The 20,967-nt window shown below is 46.2% G+C and overlaps 1 protein-coding gene across 1 annotated transcript; it reads left to right on the top strand.

Annotated features, from left to right (window-relative positions):
- The first annotated feature begins 2,731 nt into the window (after positions 1-2,731).
- Positions 2,732-11,526, top strand: METTL21A (methyltransferase 21A, HSPA lysine). The gene is made up of 4 exons (XM_065413580.1): positions 2,732-2,765; positions 4,472-4,648; positions 6,116-6,227; positions 10,370-11,526. The coding sequence occupies exons 2-4, from the start codon at positions 4,490-4,492 to the stop codon at positions 10,765-10,767; spliced, it is 669 nt and encodes a 222-aa protein (XP_065269652.1). The 5' UTR covers positions 2,732-2,765; positions 4,472-4,489; the 3' UTR covers positions 10,768-11,526.
- Positions 11,527-20,967: the final 9,441 nt, after the last annotated feature.

Here is a 20,967-nt window from a genome sequence, read left to right as displayed (position 1 = left end):
TCAAAAACACTCACGGCCTGCTTCCTCCTGGCTAATGTGACAAATTGATCTATTGGACGATTGCTATATCCTGAATAGTGGTGACTGGGAATGGGGGGGAGGGGGCAGGGGGCGGGGAGTGTAGCAGATGCCAATTTGAGGTGAATATTCTCTTGGCCAGATTCTACTGGGTTTATGGTGCTTTGTGCTATGGACTGGAGCAAAGTGGCTGGTGAATAACCAAGAATCTGGTTAATAATTATTCTCTAAATTCAGCTTTTTTCTTTCTCTCTCTCTGAATTATAGTAGTGTGCAAGTTGACTGGATAATGGTAATAGCATAATCTCTTGTTATAACATTGTAAACCTTACTACCTGGTTTTTATATTAAACACTTACTATACATAATACAATAAATCCCTGATGTTAGAACCTGGCTATGCCGCTGCTGTAGAGGGCTCATCACCCAGCAGCTGGGGCCACCATGTGGGCTCGGCAGGGCTGCTGGCCACGGGGCCAACGGGTGTGGGTGGGATCTTGAGAGTCACATCCCAGGGATCTGCCCCACTCTCCAGCACTGCTCCAGCTCTGAGCTGTCTCCACTGCCTGGGACCTGTGGGCCCCCCCCTGCCTCCCCAGGGAAAGAGCCACCTGGGACTGGTGCAGAGGGTGGGCCAGTCTCAGCCAGTCACAGGGGAGGGCGGGGGGAGGGGGGGAGGGCGGCTCAGCTGGGTCCTGCCAGGCATGTGGGTCCTGAGGGAGCCTGGCCCGGGTAGGCTCTGCTCCTGCTCCAGCCTGGCTGATTGCACCCCCAAGGGGCCGGAGTTATCCTGCCCCAGGACCAGCTCTGGCTGCGCTGCCGGCTCAGCCTGGCAGACACAGTCACCTCCCATCAGGGCCGGCTATTGTGGCTGGGGGTTAGGGTGTGGGAGAGTAGGTCTCTAGTGGGTCTGGGGGGTGTGTGTGTGCTGTGCAGTGGGGGTTGGGGAGATCTGTGTGTGTTGGGGGGGCTGTGCAGTGGGGGAGATCTGTGTGTGTCAGGGTGCTGGGAAGTGTGGGGGGTCTGTGCGGGGCACTGTGCAGTTGTGGCAGTGGGGCGGTGGGGGGCACTGGGCAGTGAGGGAATCTGTGGGGGGGCTCTGGGCGGGGAGGTGCAGGGCACTGTGCTGTTGTGGGAGGACTGTGGGGGGTCTCCAGCTAGGGGGCACTGGGCAGTGAGAGGATCTGTGGGGGGGGGTTCTGAGTGGGTGGGGGAGTGGTCTGTGGGAGGGCACTGGGCATGGGGGTTTGTGGGGGTCTCTGGGTGGTGTGGCACTGGGTGTAGGGAGTCAGAGGGGTGCTGGGCAGGGGGGTAGCATGGTGCAGCATGGGACTGCCCCGAAGGGGAAGAAGCACGATGGGAGCGCAGGGCCGGGCTGGCCAGTGTGCGTCTGGCAGCTTCCGGTTTGTAAACAGTGCCCTTGTACTGCGCTGGGTGGAACGGGGCTGTCCCTGCCGTGCCATGACCCATCTCATCTCCCATTGCCCCCGGCCAGCCCATCGCTCTGAGGACTCTGCCCCCCTGCTCCATGTCCCCATTTCCCCCATGGGGGCTCACAAATATGGTTAGCACCAGGCCCACAAAAGGTTAATCCAGCCCTTTTTGGGGTGCAGGCTCTGGGATGCAGGAGGGTTGCAGGCTATGGGGAGTTTGAGTGAGGGGTGCAGGCTCTGACCTGGGGCAGGGGATTGGGGTACAGGAGGGCGTGCGGATATGTGGGCTCTGGGAGGGAGTTAGCAACTCAGCATGTTATATAAGAGAAATGAGCTGCAGTGAGTGATTTCATATAGACATAGAAACTGATAGAAGACACTTTTACATATTCAAAATGTGAGAGGCAGAGTTTGAGGGAGGGAGTGTCTGTACAATATTTCACCGCATTCAGTCTCCTGGCTGGAGCAGTAACGTAGCCCTGCGCAGGGGCTGCCCAGAGGATTCAGCGTCCAGGAGTGGCGTTGGACAGCGTTGGAGCCACGGCGCTGCAGCGCGCCAGGGCCGCTCCCGGACGCGGCGTGCTGAGACACAGGGGCTTGGGGGAAGACGGAGGCGGGGGCAGCCTCCGATATACTCGTGGGGGCCCCTGTGGAAAATTGCCCCACTTGCCCCCCCCCCCCCACCGGGCAGCCCTGGCCCTGGCCCTGCATCATTGTATAGGATAGAGAGGCGCTGCGGTGATTAAGCTTTGACAGGCTAGGAATTGGAGGCCTGTGCCTTTAAGACCCCAGTCCCAGGAACCCGCCCTCTGCTCCGGGGCTGACCTGCAGCGTCCTGTGAGCAGAACGAAAACCTCCTCTGCCCACATCCCTAGATTAGCGAGCACAGCAGGTGCCTCATCCCACGGGGTCACTGTTCCCCCCTCTCCCCCTCCCTAAACGGGGGTTTTGTCCCTGCACGGGGTCTGGCAGCGGCTCCCACCCCCCAGTTTTCCCCTTCAGCCCCTCTTCTGCCGCTAGCTACAGTAGCTGGAGCCCCCCTGGCCAGTACATTTCTGCCCCCTGCTCAGACCCTGACAGCCCCCCGCTGCGATGTGCCCCCCTTAATCCTTTTAACCCCCCCCCCCCAAAGAGCAGGCAGCAAATCGTCAGCAGAAGTAAGGGCAGAGAGAGGGCAGTGGCGACAGCGAAGGTTACGGGGCATGCTCAGTTCGGGTGAGCCGGCCCAGTGCACCCACAGCAGGGAAACGGGAGCAGGGTTTTACGGGGGGGTGTGTGACGGAACTCAGCGCGGCCTGGAGCGAGGAGGTGGCGGTGAGTGCCCGGCCCGGGGTGCAGGGCGGCCCCTCCCGGGACAGCCAGGCGCCCTAAGGGCTGCAAAGAGCCCTCGCTCCCCCGGGCAGCCCCCAGGGCTCGTTGCGTGGGCTCCAGTGCGGCCCCCCCCCCCAGCGTGTGCACGGCGGGGAAAGGGCGCTGCGTGCACCGCCCCGGGCAAGCCCTTTGCCGCAGGAGCAGCTGCGGAGTAGCCCCTTAGCGCGTTGGTAGCGTGCATGGCCCGCCGAGCACTGCCCTAGTCCCCGGGCAGCTCCTGCCTCTGCAGCCAGGCCTGTCGGGGGGCAGCGGGAGGCGGGGACTCAGCAGCAGCTAGACACACATTTCCTTGGCACTACAAAGCTCCGCAGATTAAGCTCACCTTGCCCCCTGCACGCTGATGCGTGGTTTGGCCGAGACCTGGGCATTCTTACAGGAGTTAGTAACTGGCATTACTCCCAATGTCCTGGCTTAAGTCCACTGGGGATAATTTACCTTCTCCTTGACTTCCTTCCGCAGCGTCCATTAGATACCGTAGCATTCTTCATGCTCTGTCTGAACCCATTGTGGTATTAAACTGGCTTTGTTCCACCCCCAAGAGTGGGTGATGTGATTCCCAGGAGGATATGGGATTGAGCATCATCAGAATGCATGGCAGTTTAGGGCAGGAAAGGTAGACTGCCGTCTCCAGGGGGTTCAATCAATCAATGGTACCAGCGCTCTTTACAGGGCATGGTGTATGCGCCAGTGAGTTCTTTGATGGCTGCTGAGTCCATTGGGCTAGTGACAGCACCGGAGGGCACACCCACGCACGAGCAATGCTCTGAATCCAAGCAGCAGATTCTTTCCTCCTCCGACACCGGTCATCACAAAGCTTGATCCAGTCCACCTCGCAATGCTTCGCTCCATCTACACGCTGACTCCGTCAGCCAGAGCGGCACTCTGCATTCCTTTCCCAATCATCCACAGCGATTCCAAAGGATACGAAGTCCTCTTTGCAAGCATCCCAAAATCTGCGCAGTGGTCTGCCTCTCTTTCTAGACCCTTCGCGAGTTTCAGAGTACAGCACACTCTTGGGGATCCTGTAGTCCAGCACTCGCTTGACCTGTCCAAGCCACCTAAGTCTTTTCTTACTAATGAACGTTCCCGTGAATGACATACCAGCATGATTTAACACTTCCACGTTTGTCACGCTGTCTTGCCATCTTAGTCAAAGAATTTTACACATGCATCTGATATGAAGTGGGGAATATCGGCATTCCTCTGTCCAACTCGCCTGAGGGGCCTATCTGGTAAGTGTGCTCAGAGAGCACTTACCGCATGAGCCCCTACGCGCGAGTTGACACAAAACAGGGAGGGAGAGGAGTGCCTTCTTCCAACACTTTTAGCCCAGAGGTTAGGGTACTCAGCTGGGATGTAGGAGACCCCCAGTTCAAGTCTTCCCTCCAGCTGAGAGAGAAGGAAGTTGACCACCTTTTAGGTGAATGCCGTAACCACCGAGCTAAGGGATAGTCTCACGTGGGACTCCTTCAGTCTCTTGTTGAAGCTGTTCCACAGTAGCTAAACAATGAGCGAATCATTAGGATCCAAAGCGGTATTTGGAATCTTCCTCGTGTTATTTAAAACAAGCCAAATTAGTTTGTGAGGACAAAACAGATGTTCTTTTCTCACTGAGGTTTCACATAGACTTGTTCTCCCTTGCTCCATAGGTCAGAGAGATTTGATAGATGGATAATAAAATGGCGTTGGTTCCCTATGACGACAGTGCGGTCTGGGGATTGCAGAAGTTCCATAAATCTTCATCTGTGTATCACTTTGCCAGCCACACAATCCAAATCAAACAAAACTGGAAGCAACTGGGTGTAGCAGCAGTCGTATGGGATGCGGTACGTATGATTAAAATACAAATATTTCAATTTGTGCAGAACATGTGTCTGTTTCAAGTCCAACTCCTAATAATACTGAGCTTTTATGTAGTGCCTTTCATCAGTACACCTCAAAACTCTTTACAAAAGGAGGCCAGTACAATTATTCCCATTTTATAGACAGGTGAAATGACATGCCCAGCAGCCTAGGAGAGCTGGCTGCAAATTTTCTGCATGAGAAGTTTTTTCCCCAATTGAAAAGTGCAAAAAAAATCTTTTCATGGTACATTGTCAGCATGATCAAAACTTTCCATTTTGCACAGTTTTCTGCAACATTTAAAAATTGATACTTTGATCTAAATGTTCAATATTTTTAGATTTTGTTGTTGTTAGATTGCTAGTGTACTGGAAACTGTGTTTTCAGTAAGAAAATCCATTTTTTTGGTAGATGAAAAATGTTGACAATTACTGCAATAGAAAGTTTAACATTTTGAAAAAAAAAAAACCCATGAAAGACTTTGTGGGAAATGGGGCCACTTTCAAGACTTATCACAAAGTTGTTTTCCCATGTTTTTAACCAAGTCTTAGTAATAATAAAATAACTTAGTATTTGCATAGCTCTTTTAATCTTCAAAGCACTGGACATCCACTAATCCCCACACCACCTTGATGAGATAGTTAAGTAGCGTCATGTAGTAGCTAGAGAACCCGAAGCACAGGAGTCGTCAGTGGTCGACCTTGTATTGGAATTTAGCTGTACCTGTGTCCTAGTCCTGTGCTTTGACCACTAAATCATGCCTCTCTCTCTGATCATAAATAATGAGTTTGGCAGTTTAACTGCTCGTATTAATTGGAGCATATACGCTAGCACAGCTATCATTCCGTTCCTAAGGATAAGTCTGATATTGATGAGACAGAATTTTCTATAGCAGATGCTCTTGCGAAGTCCTGATTTGGGTGTGGGAACTTGCTTAACAGTAGCTCACATTGGATTTAACTTGTACTTAAATAGAAGTGCTCTTAATCCATTACGCTCAACTGCTTGACCTTCACACACATTATGGAAGAGCATGCCGAGCATGTACCAAGATTAAACCGAAAGGTTTTGGAAAGTTGTAAGAAATACGATAAAGGGCAATGGTGCATCTCAACGGTTCTGCAATTTTGCATTCATTTTTGCATCAACAAAAATCCTGCTTTTCCTTTCTTAGTGCAACTATTTCTTTTTCTGCTTCCTTCTGTTGTGTTTTGGATTTAATGAAGAAACAGTCCCATGTCATTATTTTAACCTACTTTGCAGGATTGATAGTTTGGACATTCCTCTCTGCCTCATCAGCCTTTGTTTAACATGGATGGCAAAGTATACCTGTAGACTTGAGGTGTTTGATTGTATCTTGCAACCTTCTCTACTGGTTTCAATCAGAAATACTGTGGTCTGGCATCACTAAATTACCCCCAAGTCTTAATTAGTCCTGTCTCTTGGTTCAGGCTGTCGTCCTGTGTACGTATCTGGAGATGGGAAGTATTGATCTACAAGGGCGCTCAGTGATTGAACTAGGAGCAGGAACTGGATTGCTGGGAATAGTGGCCACGTTATTGGGTAAGTTTTTCTTTAAGAAATCGGTGCTGCCGTAAAATTCACACATTAGGTGACAGGGCTGCGGTAACAGCCAAGCGATGTGACCGTTACTGTGATGTTTCCTCTGTGGCTCATCTTCCTTATTAGGCTTTAGAGCCTCCTACATTATTTATTGTGGTGATGGTGCTACACCAGGTTTCTTCATAGTAGAACCCCCTTAAGGCTGCCTGCTGTTTCCATGGCAGTGAGTTCAATGGCCTCCCCTTCTTTTCTGTAGCTGTTCTCCCCCAGGGAATAAATGCTGTGCTTGTGTCCTTCAGCTTTATTAATACTTCACATTTTGTATAGTGAGCTCCATCAACAGATAGCAAAGCACTTTACAAAGATGCATAAACATCATTAACCCTATTTTGCAGGCAGGGAAACTGAGGCACAGAGCAATTCAGCAACTTGCCCAAGTTCTGTCAATCACTCAGTGGCAGGGCCAGGAACAGAACTCAAGTCTCCTGCTGTAGTCTGATGTCCCATCCACGGTGCTGCGCTGCCTCCCCTTTACAATGGGTGTGCATAGTGAGTCACGGCATCGCTAGACCAACAGCGGGGCCAGTCATAAGTCTGGTATCTCACAGCCCTAGCTTTGCTTCCTGCTGTATTCGCTCATTGATTGTTTCAGAGTTTCATTAGACACCCTAGCGGTAGCACAGACTAAGAGTAAAGGTAGCACTGGACTCCTTTGCCTGACCACCGACAGATCTTGACAGATGCTCAATTCCACTAACATGAACTAATATTAGTTTGATTCTCGTTTGAAAAGCAACCGGTATTTGATCATTTTAAAACTAGCACCTTCTTTATCTGGGCAACTCACTCGTTCTAATTGTAATTAATTCCTGCACTGTATGTGTTAACAATACATTATTACCCCACACCCCCCTGGGAGGCATGGATCAGCATTCACGTCGTACGCCCCCTCAGTACCCAGTCCAAGCTGGGGAGCTAATGATCCAACCAGTGGACCAAATTCAGGGATGAATCCTGGTCATGTGCCGCCTGAGGCACGTTGCGCATACGCTAAGAAGACTCCCCCCATCTTACTTTTTTTTCTTACCTTCGCTGTAGCCATAGGATTTGATCTTGCAATTGGATCTGTGTAGGTGGACTTGATTGGAGCCCTAGGTGGGGATTTTCAAAAGCATTCAGTTTAGCCTAATTCTGTACCCAGTGTAGTCAATGAGAGTTTTACCATTGACTTCATTAGGCCAATGAGTTCTTCTGCTAATTTACATCAGTGTAGAGGTGGGGTGGGAGTGGTCTGACTCTGATCCCACTGAAGTCAGTGGGGTTATGACAGTTTACCCTGGCCGAGGATCTGCTCCAGTGTGTCAATTCTTAAATTTTAAGTCATCTTTAACATGTGTTAACTAGCACAATTCTATAATCTAGTGCAGACAGCACACAAGTTTGTGTACTGCCTAAACTTGCCATGCTGATCATATCTCATTGAACTAAAATAGGACTACATTCAAGTGTAGATGTCCCTTTAGTCATAAATTCTAGCCACTATGACAGACTTCCTTTTAAAATGGAAATGAAAGGAAGGAACTCAAAGGACTACTAACTGTCATCTGTAACCTATCATTTAAATCAGCTTCTGTACCAAATGACTGGAGGATAGCTAATGTGATGCCAATTTTTAAAAAGGGCTCCAGAGGTGACCCTGCAACTACAGGCCAGTAAGCCTCACTTCAGTACCGGGCAAATTGGGTGAAAATATCGTAAAGAACAAGATTGTCAGACGCATAGATGAACATATTTTGTTGGGAAATAGTCAATGTGGTTTTTGTAAAGGGAAATCATGCCTCACCAATCTACTAGCATTCTTTGAGGGGTCAACAAGCATGCGGACAAAGGAGATCCAGTGGATATAGTGTATTTAGATTTTCAGAAAGCCTTTGAGAAGGTCCCTCACCAAAGGCTCTTAAGCAAAGTAAGCAGTCATGGGATAAGAGGGAAGGTTCTCTCATGGATTGGTAACTGGTTAACAGATAGGAAACAATGGGTAGGAATAAATGGTCAGTTTTCAGAATGGAGAGAGGTAAATAGTGGTGTCCCCCAGGGATCTGTACTTGGCCCAGTCCTATTTAGCATATTCATAAACAATCTGGAAAAAGGGGTAAACAGGTGGCAAAATTTGCAGATGATACAAAACTACTCAAGATAGTTAAGTCCCTGGCAGACTGCGAAGAGCTACAAAAGGATCTCAAAACTGGCAGATGAAATTTAATATTGATAAATGCAAAGTAATGCACATTGGAAAACATAATCCTAACTATACATATACAATGATGGGGTCTAAATTAGCTGTTACCATTCAAGAAAGAGATCTGGAAGTCATTGTGGATAGTTCTCTGAAATCATCCACTCAATGTGCAGTGGCAGTCAAAAAAGCGAACAGAACGTTGGGAATCATCAAGAAAGGGATAGATAATAAGACAGAAAATATCATATTGCCTCTATATAAATCCATGGTACGCCCACATCTTGAATACTGCGTCCAGATGTGGTCGCCCCATCTCAAAAAAGATATATTGGAATTGGAAAAGGTTCAGAAAATGGCAACAAAAATGATTAGGGATATGGAACGGCTTCCGTATGAGGAGAGATTAATAAGACTGGGACTCTTCAGCTTGGAAAAGAGGCTACTAAGGGGGGATATGATAGAGGTCTATAAAATCATGAGTGGTATAGAGAAAGTAAATAAGGAAATGTTATTTACTCCTCCTCATAATACACCTCTACCTCGATATAACGCTGTCCTTGGGAGCCAAAAAATCTTACTGCGTTATAGGTGAAACCGTGTTATATCGAACTTGCTTTGATCAACCGGAGTGCGCAGCCCCGCCCCCCCCGAGCACTGCTTTACCACGTTATATCCGAATTCATGTTATATCGGGTCGCGTTGTAGCGGGGTAGAGGTGTACAAGAACAAGGGGCCACCAAATGAAATTAATAGGTAGCAGGTTTAAAACAAACACAAGAAAGTATTTTTTCACGCAACGCACTGTCAACCTCTGGAACTCCTTGTCAGACGGTGTTGTGAAGGCCAATACTATAACAGGGTTCAAAAGGAAGCTAGATAGATTCATGGAAGATAGCCATTGTTGGACCTATTAGTCAGGATGGGCAGGAATGGTGTCTCTAGCCTCTGTTTGCCAGAAGCTGGGAATGGGTGACAGGGCATGGATCACTTGATGCTTACCTGTTCTGTTCATTCCCTCTGGGGCACCTGGCATTGGCCACTGTCAGAGGACAGGATACTGGGCTTGATGGACCTTTGGTCTGACCCAGTATGGCCGTTCTTATGTTCTTATGTTTAAAAAAAAAAAATCAAATATTTATTAAACTATAAGAACATCAGAATGACCATACTGGGCCAGACCAATGGTCCATCTAGCCCAGTATCCTGTCTTCCCACAATGGCCAATGGCAGGTGCTTCTGAGGCAGTGAACAGAACAGGGAGTCATCGAATGATCCACCCCTGTTGTCCACTCCCAGCTTCTGGCAAACAGATGCTAGGGACACCCAGAGCATGGAGTTGAGTCCTTGACCATCTTGGCTAATAGTCATTGATGGACCTATCCTCCAGGAACTTATCTAATTTTCTTTTGAACCCCGTTATAGTTTAAAACTATGCCCAAATTCAAATAAAATATCGCAACCATTAACTAACTTAAACATCCATTGAAAAAAATAGCTATGTCTAAGGCTCTTCGGTTACCCATCTGCTCTGTCTGGGTCCCTAGGGGTAATCTGATGCTGCTACACCAGGGCAAAAATCAGATGAGACTTTTTTATAATCATCTCCCACCATTTATTCTGTCGTTTCCTTCAATTGGCAATTGGCTCCGTCTTTCTAAAAAGAAATACAGTCATTTATTCCAAAAACGATTTTGATCTGATAGTACTATTTTTACCATTAAACATAAATAAAACTAAATATTCCAAGTGTCAGTTGACTTAAAATCAAGCATCTCAGTAAATGTTTCCATTGTTATTCAGTAATTTTGTTAACCCTTAATGGAAACGAGCAATTGTATTCCAAAAGCTGTATCGATGGGCATCAGTTATTTGTCTTGACACTTACACTCCTTGTGCCACACAGGTGCTCATGTCACCATCACAGACAGGGAAGCCGCACTGGAATTTCTCGAGTCAAACGTTCAGGCTAACTTACCTCCCGACCTCCAGCCGAGAGCTGTGGTAAAGGAACTGACTTGGGGAAGAAACTTGGGGAACTTCTCACCAGGAAAGTTTGACTTTATCCTGGGCGCAGACATCATTTATCTGGAAGACACCTTTGCAGATCTGCTTCAGACACTGGAGCACTTGTGCTCAGAACATACTGTTATTCTGTTATCGTGTCGGATTCGCTATGAACGGGATCAGAATTTCCTGGAGATGCTGAAGGGACGATTTTCGGTACGTGAGGTCCACTACGATCCTAGTAAGGATGTACGTGTATTCAAAGCACGGAGGAGCATTCACAAGGAAGACTTTTGACTGCATTTCTTTTCTCTAATATCAAACACTACTTGAAGGTTTGCTACTATTATTTCTACTACATATACTGTACTTGTACCGATGAGCTTAATTTCAAAGGGATCCATCCACTTATGCCACATCTGTCGCCATGGTATCTGAGCCCATTTGAAGTTTGTATGCTCCGCCCCTCTCATGTGTATAAGACTCATTGTCAACATTCTCATTATCACTGAGTGAGCTTAGAAAAGGTCATTTTTAGAACTGGTTTAAACTTTTTCAGCCAAGAGACTCCCTGTGAAAAATAGAGTTTAATTGAAAACAGTTGTTTTGCAGGAATATATCATTTCATGAAGGTTGTTCAGTTGTTTGACAGAAAATTACAAACAATTTTCTTGTTTCAAAATGAACATTTCCTTTTAGTTCTTGTAAATTGATTTTCAAAATATCAGATTTTGGGGTTTTCCTCCTCTTTTCTCCCCATTTTTGCCACCAAATAGAATAGAATGAAGGATGTTGAGGGTTTTTCCTTTCACTTCTTCTATTTTTCCCCTCATTGTTTCTCTCTTTCCTTGCTGTAACTTTTCAAAGCTCCCTCATCTTTGAAAAGTTCGAGTGGAAAAATGTAAACTAAATGGTGTAGAGACAAGTAACTGTCCCAGGACATCCCATTGTGGCCTAGGACAGCCCTATAGGCACCCTGCCTCAGTTTCCCTCTGAGTTCTGCCAAAATAATTCAGTCATAAGCAAAGTCTTTGAAACAATATTCCTCTTCTCCTGGAGTCTGATTTGTTCAATATAATTCAACTCCCACAAAGCTTCCTTTCTTCTCTTCTTCAGATTTAGGGTCTGAGTCCGCCTTGCGACTGTGGCTTTAAAGTTTGGCCTCCCCAGCCTGTAACTTACCTCGCAAGTCTGGGATCTCACAGTCCTCCATCCTGGGGCTGTGTGCTGGTTGACTTCTTTATCCAGCAACTCCTTAGTGTCCCCTTAGTGCCTCTCCCTTATATATCCCTAGGCTTGGCCTGACTTAGTCACATGACCAAAATCATTTTCTCACCTGGGGAGGCAAGTTAGGCTTGTCACAGGAGGACTGAGGCCCATCTCCCCTTAAAGGGCCAGCTGCAGCTATGCCATTGTAGTGCCGTAATATGGACGCTTCCTACATCAACAGAAAGTGGTAGCTAGGTCCTATGGGGTGGAGCTTTTGCCTCCCTCTTATCCTTGCTCTCCCCAACTATAGGGTGCCAGCGTGAGCCCTGGTCCTCCCACTCCCACCAGGTTCCTAGGGAGGGTGTGTGGTGTCCCATCTGATGACCTAGCTGCATCTACTCCGGGGGGTAGGTTGACCTAACTGTGGTGCTCCGGGCATGAAATTTTTCACAACCCTGAGCGATGTAGCTAGATCAGTCTAATTGTTCAATGTAGTCCAGGACTAAGAAAAAGGAAAAAAGTGTCCAAAAATCTGAAGCCTTGGACGCTGTTCATTTTATTGCACTCAGTAGCAAAAAGGAAAAAGTGAGGGGAAAACAAACAATAGTTTGAACGTTTTCAAAAAACATTTCATGAAAATTTAAAAAAAACCCTGCAAAACTGAAACAATTTTTCTTTTTTTTTCTTTTTTCCCCACCGGCTGTAGGAACTGTGACACTGAAGTCCTGTCAATAGCAAGATATGCCAAATAGCAGGGTGATTTTAGAGCAAGAAATTTTAGGATTCACATAGAGAGTGAACATTCCTTGGTGCACCCACGTGTGTGTGTACACATGCACAAAAAGAAGAGATATTGTGAGATGAAGACAAATGGATTTTTAAAGACCTAGTCAGCCTTTGGGTCTCAAAGCGTGGCTACAGCATAGTGTTTCAGCATCACCACCTCAGTTACATTATTGCCATGAAACTGCTTCTATTAGTCTGACCTGATAATTTTTCAAATAGGTTAAGGGCTCTCAGAAAGAGGATGGTGATGAATTGTTCTCCATGTCTGCTGAAGGTAGGACAAGAAGTAATGGGCTTAATCTGCAGCAAGGGAGATTTAGGTTAGAGATTAGGAAAAACTTCCCAACTATCAGGGTAGTTAAGCTCTGGAATAGGCTTCCAAGGGAGGTTGTGGAATCCACATAATTAGAGGTTTTTAAGAACAGGTTGGACAAACACCTGCCATGGATGGTCTAGGTTTATTTGGTCGTGCCTCAATTCATAGAACTGAACTAGATGCCTCTTGAGGTCTCTTCCAGCCCTATGTTTCTGTGATTTTATGATTCTCTATCCTAATTTGTTTATGTGGTTAAATCATCTATTTTGACTACTATCCTTGAGAATTGCTGTTTCTGGGTGGGGTTTTGTTTTTTTGTAAACAGACCTCTCAGAATCGGGTTATTCTGTTTATAATTTGTAATACAGCCGAGGGTCACCCCATCCAAAACCACCAACCAAGTTCTAGTAATGGTCCATCACAGTGATGGTATAATTTACCCGGCAGGAGAGAGCCAAGATAATACAACTGGTTGTCAAAAAATAAATAAAATAAAAGGGATTTTACTTAAACTGGAACAAACGGAACTGGATTCCAACTACCCACAATAACATTAAATAGATGAAGAATGTATATCATAAAAACATTTATAACAGGGTGTGTGTGTATGTATATATATATATATATATATATATATATATATATATATATATATATATATATATATATATATATATATATATATATATATATAAATAACTTACTAAGTGTATTTAACTCAATATAACCTGCTAAATAAAGAAATACACCTCTACCTCGATATAACGCGACCCGATATAACACGAATTCGGATATAACGCGGTAAAGCAGTGCTCTGGGGGGGCGGGGCTGCGCACTCCGGTGGATGAAAGCAAGTTCGATATAACCCGGTTTCACCTATAATGCGGTAAGATTTTTTGGCTCCCAAGGACAGCATTATATCGAGGTAGAGGTGTATATCTATCTCTGTATGCACAGGCTATTATCTTATAGGTTGTTGTTATTATTATGTTAGTTCAAGGTTCCCCTTTCCCCAGATAACTCGCTGGGGCCTATCTAACGCTCAAGGCAGTCTTTGAGCCCTGGAGGGATGGACTTGACTCCAGTGGTGCTCGCTTGCAGGGGTGGACATTAGACCAAACCCATGGGATCTGAAGGACCTTTGCTTCTCCTGTTCCAGTTCTCTGGCACCACATGTATCAATGTTAGGAGACAACCAGAACTGAGGATCAGGAACGGAAGCTCAGGAACTGGCCATCGAACATGGACTGACTTGACCAGCCAGCTTTAAACTAAAAGAACCTTCTTCTGTACGGCTGTCTGCCCTGCTCAACCTCAATCACTCCACTTACTCTCGGTTTCTCTCAGTCCGGTTTCCCTCTGTCTCTCTGGCTGCCCTCTCCTCACACCCTATTTCTCTGCATTTACTCCCAGACTCTGTGTTTCTTTCTCTCTCTCTCTCTCTCTCTCTCTCTCTCTCAGGCTGCCCCCTGCCTGCCTCCGTCCACTGCCTTCCTCTTCTCCTCCAACTGTCATTTCCCATCCCTCTGAGACTAGGGGCCACCTCCTCTCCACAGCAAACTGACAGTACAGTCACCCTGAACACACCCTACATCATATATCCCCACACAAGGTCGAGTCCGTTGTTTACCATTTGTTTTGTTTCCAGGAGGTCTTACTTTTCCCTAACTGCAACTACTATCATCCTTTGTATTGTGGTAGTTCCTAGAAACTCCAGTAGGGTGACCAGACAGCAAATGTGAAAAATCGGGACAGGGGTGGGGGGTAATAGAAGCCTATATAAGAAAAAGACCCAAAAATCGGGTCTGTCCCTATAAAATCGGGGCATCTGGTCAACTTAAACTCCAGTCAAGAGCTGGGCCCCATTATACTACGCACTATGTGGACACACAGAAAGAAGCAGTCAGAGCTCCAATGAGCTTACAGTCCAGCGCCGCCTTCTTGCAAAGACTCATGCACATGTGTAATGTTAACCAATGAATGAACAAACAAGTTACCAAGTTAAAACAGAATTTGATTAGAAAAAGGAATGGGGCGGGGGGAAAATAAACAGAAAATAAAATCAGGAAAAGATTACATGAAAATGAAGAAGAGAGTAAAGGAGGAAAAATATGAGTGAGAAAGCAAAAGTGTTCAAATATCAAAGGGTAAGCACCAATATCGCCAAATGTATTTGTAAAGCATAAAAAATATACAGTTTCTTATTTGAAATACTTTTGTCTATTGTACGCTCAATTTATAAAGGCCCCAGTTCACAAAAGAATTTTAAGCATGTGCTTAAGTCCCAATCAAGCCTGTGCTAAGCTGTTTTCCCTGGGTCCATTTCCATCAGCTGAACTGGGGCCATAGTTCTTATTTCTCGGCATTGAAGATTACTCAGAAGTGATCTGTTAAGAATGTTAATTTTAAGCAACGAAGGAGGACGTGACCTGAAATGCACTATTCTGTGGATCTGTTCTTAGGAATATTTTCTTGTAATTCACAAGCCACAAGGTGTCACTAGAGCTGTAGACACATCGCTCAAAGAAAACCAGCATAATGAAAACAAATATTAATTCCGGTTAGGTGATGGGAAAACTGCATCTTCAATAAAAACACCACACCTCTAAATCATAAGCCATAATTTAACAGCAAATAAAGCTCATTCTGTAAGTGAACTTGTGGATCAGCTGAACAGTGTTAAGAAAACTGTAGAACATTCACGTTCTCTTCCCGGGTGCATGGCTGGCCTCCAGATTCTGGCTTTCAATTACCTCCCTATTAGCCTAATTTCCAGTGCTGTCCACCCTTATTCCTCTCACACCCTTCATCTGTCAGCACTGTACATTTAGGGCTTGATCCTGCAAAGAGCTTTGAACTAGGGCTGTCAATTAATCGCAGTTAACTCACGATTAACTCAAAAAAATTAATCACAATTAAAAAAATTAATCGCGACTAATCGCACTTTTAATCGCATTATTAAACAATAGAATACCAATTGAAATGTATTAAATATTTTTGGAAGTTTTTCTACATTTTCAAATATATTGATTTTATTTACAACACAGAACACAATGTGGACAGTGCTCACTTCAATTATTTTTTATTACAGATATTTGCACGGCAAAAGTGATATCACCTCATACAAGTACTGTAGTACAATCTCTTTATCCTGAAAGCGCAACTTACAAATGTAGATTTTTTTTGTTCCATAACTGCACTCAAAAATAAAACAAAGTAAAACTTTAGAGCCTATAAGTCCACTCAGTCCTACTTCTTGTTCAAAAGCTATGTTTGTTTACATTTGCAAGAGACAATGCTGTCTGCTTCTTGTTTACAATGTCACCTGAAAGTGAGAACAGGCATTCGCATGGCACTTTTGTAGCTGGCATTGGAAGATATTTACGTGCCAGATATGCTAAACATTCGTATGCCCCTTCATGCTTCAGCCACCATTCCAGAGGACGTGCTTCCATGCTGATGGCGCTCGTTTAAAAAAATGCTTTCATTAAATTTGCGACTGAACTCCTTGGGGAAGAATTGTATGTCTCCTGCTCTGTTTTATCTGCCTTCTGCCATATATTTCATGTTATAGCAATCTAGGATAACGACCCAGCTCATGTTGTTTGTTTTAAGAACACTTTCACAGCAGATTTGACAAAACGCAAAGAAGGTACCAACGTGAGATTTCTAAAGGTAGATACAGCACTCAATCAAGGTTTAAGAATCTGAAGTGCTTCCAAAATCTGATCGGGACGGGGTGTAGAGCATGCTTTCAGATGTCTTAAAAGAGCAACACTCCGATGCAGAAACTACAGAACCCAAACCACCAAAAAAAGAAAATCAACCTTCTGCTGGTGGCCTCTGACTCAGATGATGAAAATGAACATGCGTCAGTCTACTCTGCTTTGGCTCGTTATCAAGCAGAACCCATCATCAGCATGGATGCAAGTCCTCTTGAATGGTGGTTGAAAAAGGAAGGGACATATGACTCTTTAGTACGTCTGGCACGTAAATATCTTGCAACACCAGCTACAACAGTGCCATGCAAACACCTGTTTGTAAACAAGAACCGGGCAACATTATCTCCTGAAAATGTAAACAAACTTGTTTGTCTGAGCGATTGGCTGAACAAGAAGTAGGACTGAGTGGACTTGTAGGCTCTAAAGTTTTACATTGTTTTATTTTTGAGTGCAGTTATTTTTTTGTACATAATTCTATATAAGAACATAAGAATGGCCATACTGGGTCAGACCAAGGGTCCATCCAGCCCAGTATCCTGTCTGCTGACAGTGGCCAATGCCAGGTGCCCCAGAGGGAGCGAACCTAACAGGCAATGATCAAGTGATCTCTCTCCTGCCATCCATCTCCACCCTCTGACAAACAGAGGCTAGGGACACCATTCCTTACCCATCCTGGCTAATAGCCATTAATGGACTTAACCTCCATGAATTTATCTAGTTCTCTTATATTTGTAAGTTGCACTTTCACGATAAAGAGATTGCACTACAGTATTTGTATTAGGTGAATTGAAAAATGCTATTTCTTTTGTTTTTTACCGTGCAAATATTTGTAATAAAAAATAAATATACAGTGAGCACTGTACACTTTGTATTCTGTGTGGTAATTGAAACCAATATATCTGAAAATGTAGAAAACATCAAAAAATATTTAAATAAATGGTATTCTATTATGCTTTAACAGTGCGATTGTGATTAATTTTTTTAATCGCTTGATAGCCCTACTTTGAACACTTTAACCTGATCCAGTAAAACATTTAATTTTGTGCTTAATATTAAGTCTATGGGTAGTCCCACTGCAGAATACTTAGTCCTGCCTTGAGTGCAGGGGACTGGACTAGATGACCTCTCGAGGTCCCTTCCAGTTCTGTGGTTCTATGCTTAGTGTCTTGCAGTGCTTAGTGCTGTGGGCATCTACACCTGTATGTTGCCACTTGGAAACTATTGACACAATGTAGTAACCTTAATGCAGCAGAGCAAAAGAAATGCCAGTGAGGCAGTCCCACACCCTGGATTAAACAAGTAGCCTCCATACTAGATCTTGGTGCAAAGAGGGGCTTTCCAACTGGAGAACAGTTTGACACAAACTTAAAACCCAGGGGTTTGTGTCACTTCTGCTAATTATTTAACAATTTGCAACAAAGGTTTTCCCACTTCAACCCAGCTCCTCTCAGAGCTTACACGGAAGTCAGAGGGTTGTAATGGTCCAGCTTCCCTTACCTGCTATGGTGGAACAGAAAAGGGGGCTGAATTCATGTGCTCTGGGCTCCAACCCGGGAATAGGCGTTAATGGCGTCCCAGACGATGCTAGGGGATTTGTGGTCATCAGCCGTAGCAGAAACGCTGATCTAGCAGAAACAAAACAAGTTACATAGTGGCTGGCAAGTGTGACATCTGTGTGTAAAGTGCTACTCCACCCAGCTCTGTATTCATACTGGGAAAAGCGAGGTCTGTTCACCAGGGGCCTGATTCTCTGTTTCCCTGCACCTCGTGTAGTTCTTTGCATTGCAAAGGGAGCATGAAATACCACCATTCTGATTCGGCTGTGCTTTGCACTCACTTTGCATTGGCGTTAGTGACTACATGAGGTGCAGAGAAATGGCAAATGGGAACCAAGGATTGTAATTATTGACGGCCAATGGAAGATGCTGCTGAACTCTACTTCAACTCCTGAGAGCACCAACTGCTCCAGGCCGAACAGCATCTGAGAATTAAAGCTGCCCACCCTCTCTCATTTTCTTTGTACTTACCAGAGGAAAGAGCTGAATTACTTGCCCAGGTCAGCTTAGCTGTTGCATATCAGTATACTGCACTCCGGGAAGGGTACAGATGGCTTGTTTGCTCTCCTTCAGAGCGTAGTGTGGGGTACCACTGCTTTTCAGTGCCTATTGGAAAGAAACTGATGCAGGCGACAACTTTCCGTTGTCAGCTGCGGCGCAGACATGTATGTCAGTCAGTTCACCCACGCTTGTAAAGTGGAGTTCAGATCAGAAACTTGCCCCGGAGGGAAGGAAGAGGCTCAAAACCAGACAGGAACCTTCTGTCCTTGGTGTCAAAATAAATTTTCCGCTGATGAGAAGCAGTGGTAGCATTTTACTGTCCTCATCACCCGCACAGGCTGCACTCAATGTCTGTGTGTGTCTTTGCAACTTTGCCATCTGTTTGTTGAGTGTGGCGATTGTGCGGTCTCACCCACACTGCTGCTGTCTCTAGTTAGAGCTTACTGCTGTTCTCTCCTGCCCCCCTGGCTGTGTGCTGCTGGTTCACTCAGCTAACATCAGTGCAGGATATTTGGGGAGCGGGGAAGTGATGTGGTTGAATTCCCTCCCTTTTAAATTGGATGTGGGAGGCAATAAGAAGCCACCCAGAACACATATCCACACAGGGGTTTCTTCTTTGCTCGTGGGATGAGAGTTACTTTTAAGTGTAAAGAAATTAAAAAGGACAGTGACTGACTGAACTTAACCATACATAGATTAATACACAACTCATTTTGGCTACCTCTCTGCCCCCGCCTTTGTTTGAGGCTGTCATATGGTGGCTCTTCTCCTGGGGAGCCCTCCTGTGGCAGGCCAAAGTACAACTGGTGCACCTGTCTCAGTGTCCCCTTTCTTCCAGCGTCCCCATTAACGCCATGCCTTTGTTTCCAGGTATAAATAGCCCTCTGCAGCATCAATTTATTACAAAAAAAATCCCGCAACCATAATCTAACCCTCCCCCACACAGTCTAAATAGTACAGTCAATCTTTCAAGTCCCAACAGTCTATAAGCACCCCACGTACACCGCTGGCATCTCAGCACACTGCAGCTCTCCTGTACAGCTCCGATGCCTCTCACCAGGCCTCACAACAGCCCCTATAGTACAGCTCCAGCATCTCTCACCATGCTCCAGCTCTCAGGTACAGCTCCGACGTCTCTCACCGGGCCTCACAACAATAGTACAGCTCCAGCATCTCTCACCACATTCCAGCTCTCAGGTACAGCTCCGATGTCTCTCATCAGGCCTCACAACAGCCCCTATAGTACAGCTCCAGCATCTCTCACCACGCTCCAGCTCTCAGGTACAGCTCCGACGTCTCTCACCGGGCCTCACAACAATAGTACAGCTCCAGCATCTCTCACCACGCTCCAGCTCTCAGGTACAGCTCCGACGTCTCTCACCGGGCCTCACAACAATAGTACAGCTCCAGCATCTCTCACCACGCTCCAGCTCTCAGGTACAGCTCCGACGTCTCTCACCAGGCCTCACAACAATAGTACAGCTCCAGCATCTCTCACCACACTCCAGCTCTCAGGTACAGCTCTGATGTCGCTCCCCACGCCTCACCCTGTCTAGCTGCGGTGCTTCTCTGCCCGCTTTCATTCTCAGGTCTGATTCTAGCACTTGCCCAGAGACATCAGCTGTCTTACTCCTCCATCATGCCTCAGCCTTCAGCTCTCCGGCTCAGGGAGCCAACAGGCATCTTCCTCCGCCACGTTCAGCCCTCGCTGGCCTGGGGAAGTTTTTAGGTGACCCCGACTGCCTTTCTGCCTTTTGCTTTCACCAGCCTGATCTGGCTCCGCTGCTCAACCAGGGAACTGTGACCACTCTCTCCTTCGCAGGCATCCCCCCCGTGTAGCTCTCAGCCCAGCTCTGCACTTCTTCTGAGCGATGTCTCAGGAGTCTGAGTTCTGAATTCTCCTTCAGGGCATCCATCGCTGAGCATCCTGCACTCTGGGTTCTGGACTCTGTCAGTGCCCATAGGCAACTGGAGCAGGAAAGCTGGGCCTGATTTCACGGAAGGGATCAGCTACCCTGTTACAGAGGACAACCATAATTTATCAGACAGCCAAGTCTGAGATCTAGCCCTTACCTTGCTTGTCTTAGGTAATATCTCCCTAGCTTATCTCATTTCTTCTTACACAGAAGATGGTAACCAATTTGACTGTCAGTAGCAGTCCAAGGAAATCATTGAGTGAATTAGAGGTGTTTTTTAATAGACCAGAGGTTCTCAAACTTCATTGCACCACGACTCCCTTCTGACAACAAAAATTACTACACGACCCTAGGAGGGGGGACTGAAGCCTGAGCCCCACCACCCCGGGGGGAGGGGGAAGCAGAAACCGAAGCCCAAGGGCTTCAGCCCCGGGTGGGGGGCCTGTAACCTGAGCTCCACCGCATCAGGCTTTGGCCCCAGGTGGTGGGGC

This window comes from Emys orbicularis, chromosome 11 (assembly GCF_028017835.1).
Source record: "Emys orbicularis isolate rEmyOrb1 chromosome 11, rEmyOrb1.hap1, whole genome shotgun sequence".
NCBI classification, from domain to species: Eukaryota; Metazoa; Chordata; order Testudines; family Emydidae; genus Emys; species Emys orbicularis.
This window is presented reverse-complemented; position numbering and strand designations above follow the sequence as displayed.

Bases quoted from the DNA above. Each gene is read 5' to 3' on its own strand.
- METTL21A (XM_065413580.1), top strand. From the start codon at position 4,490: ATGGATAATAAAATGGCGTTGGTTCCCTATGACGACAGTGCGGTCTGG. The intron at 4,649-6,115 runs GTACGTATGATT...CTCTTGGTTCAG, and splicing joins CAGCAGTCGTATGGGATGCG to GCTGTCGTCCTGTGTACGTA. The intron at 6,228-10,369 runs GTAAGTTTTTCT...TGTGCCACACAG, and splicing joins AATAGTGGCCACGTTATTGG to GTGCTCATGTCACCATCACA.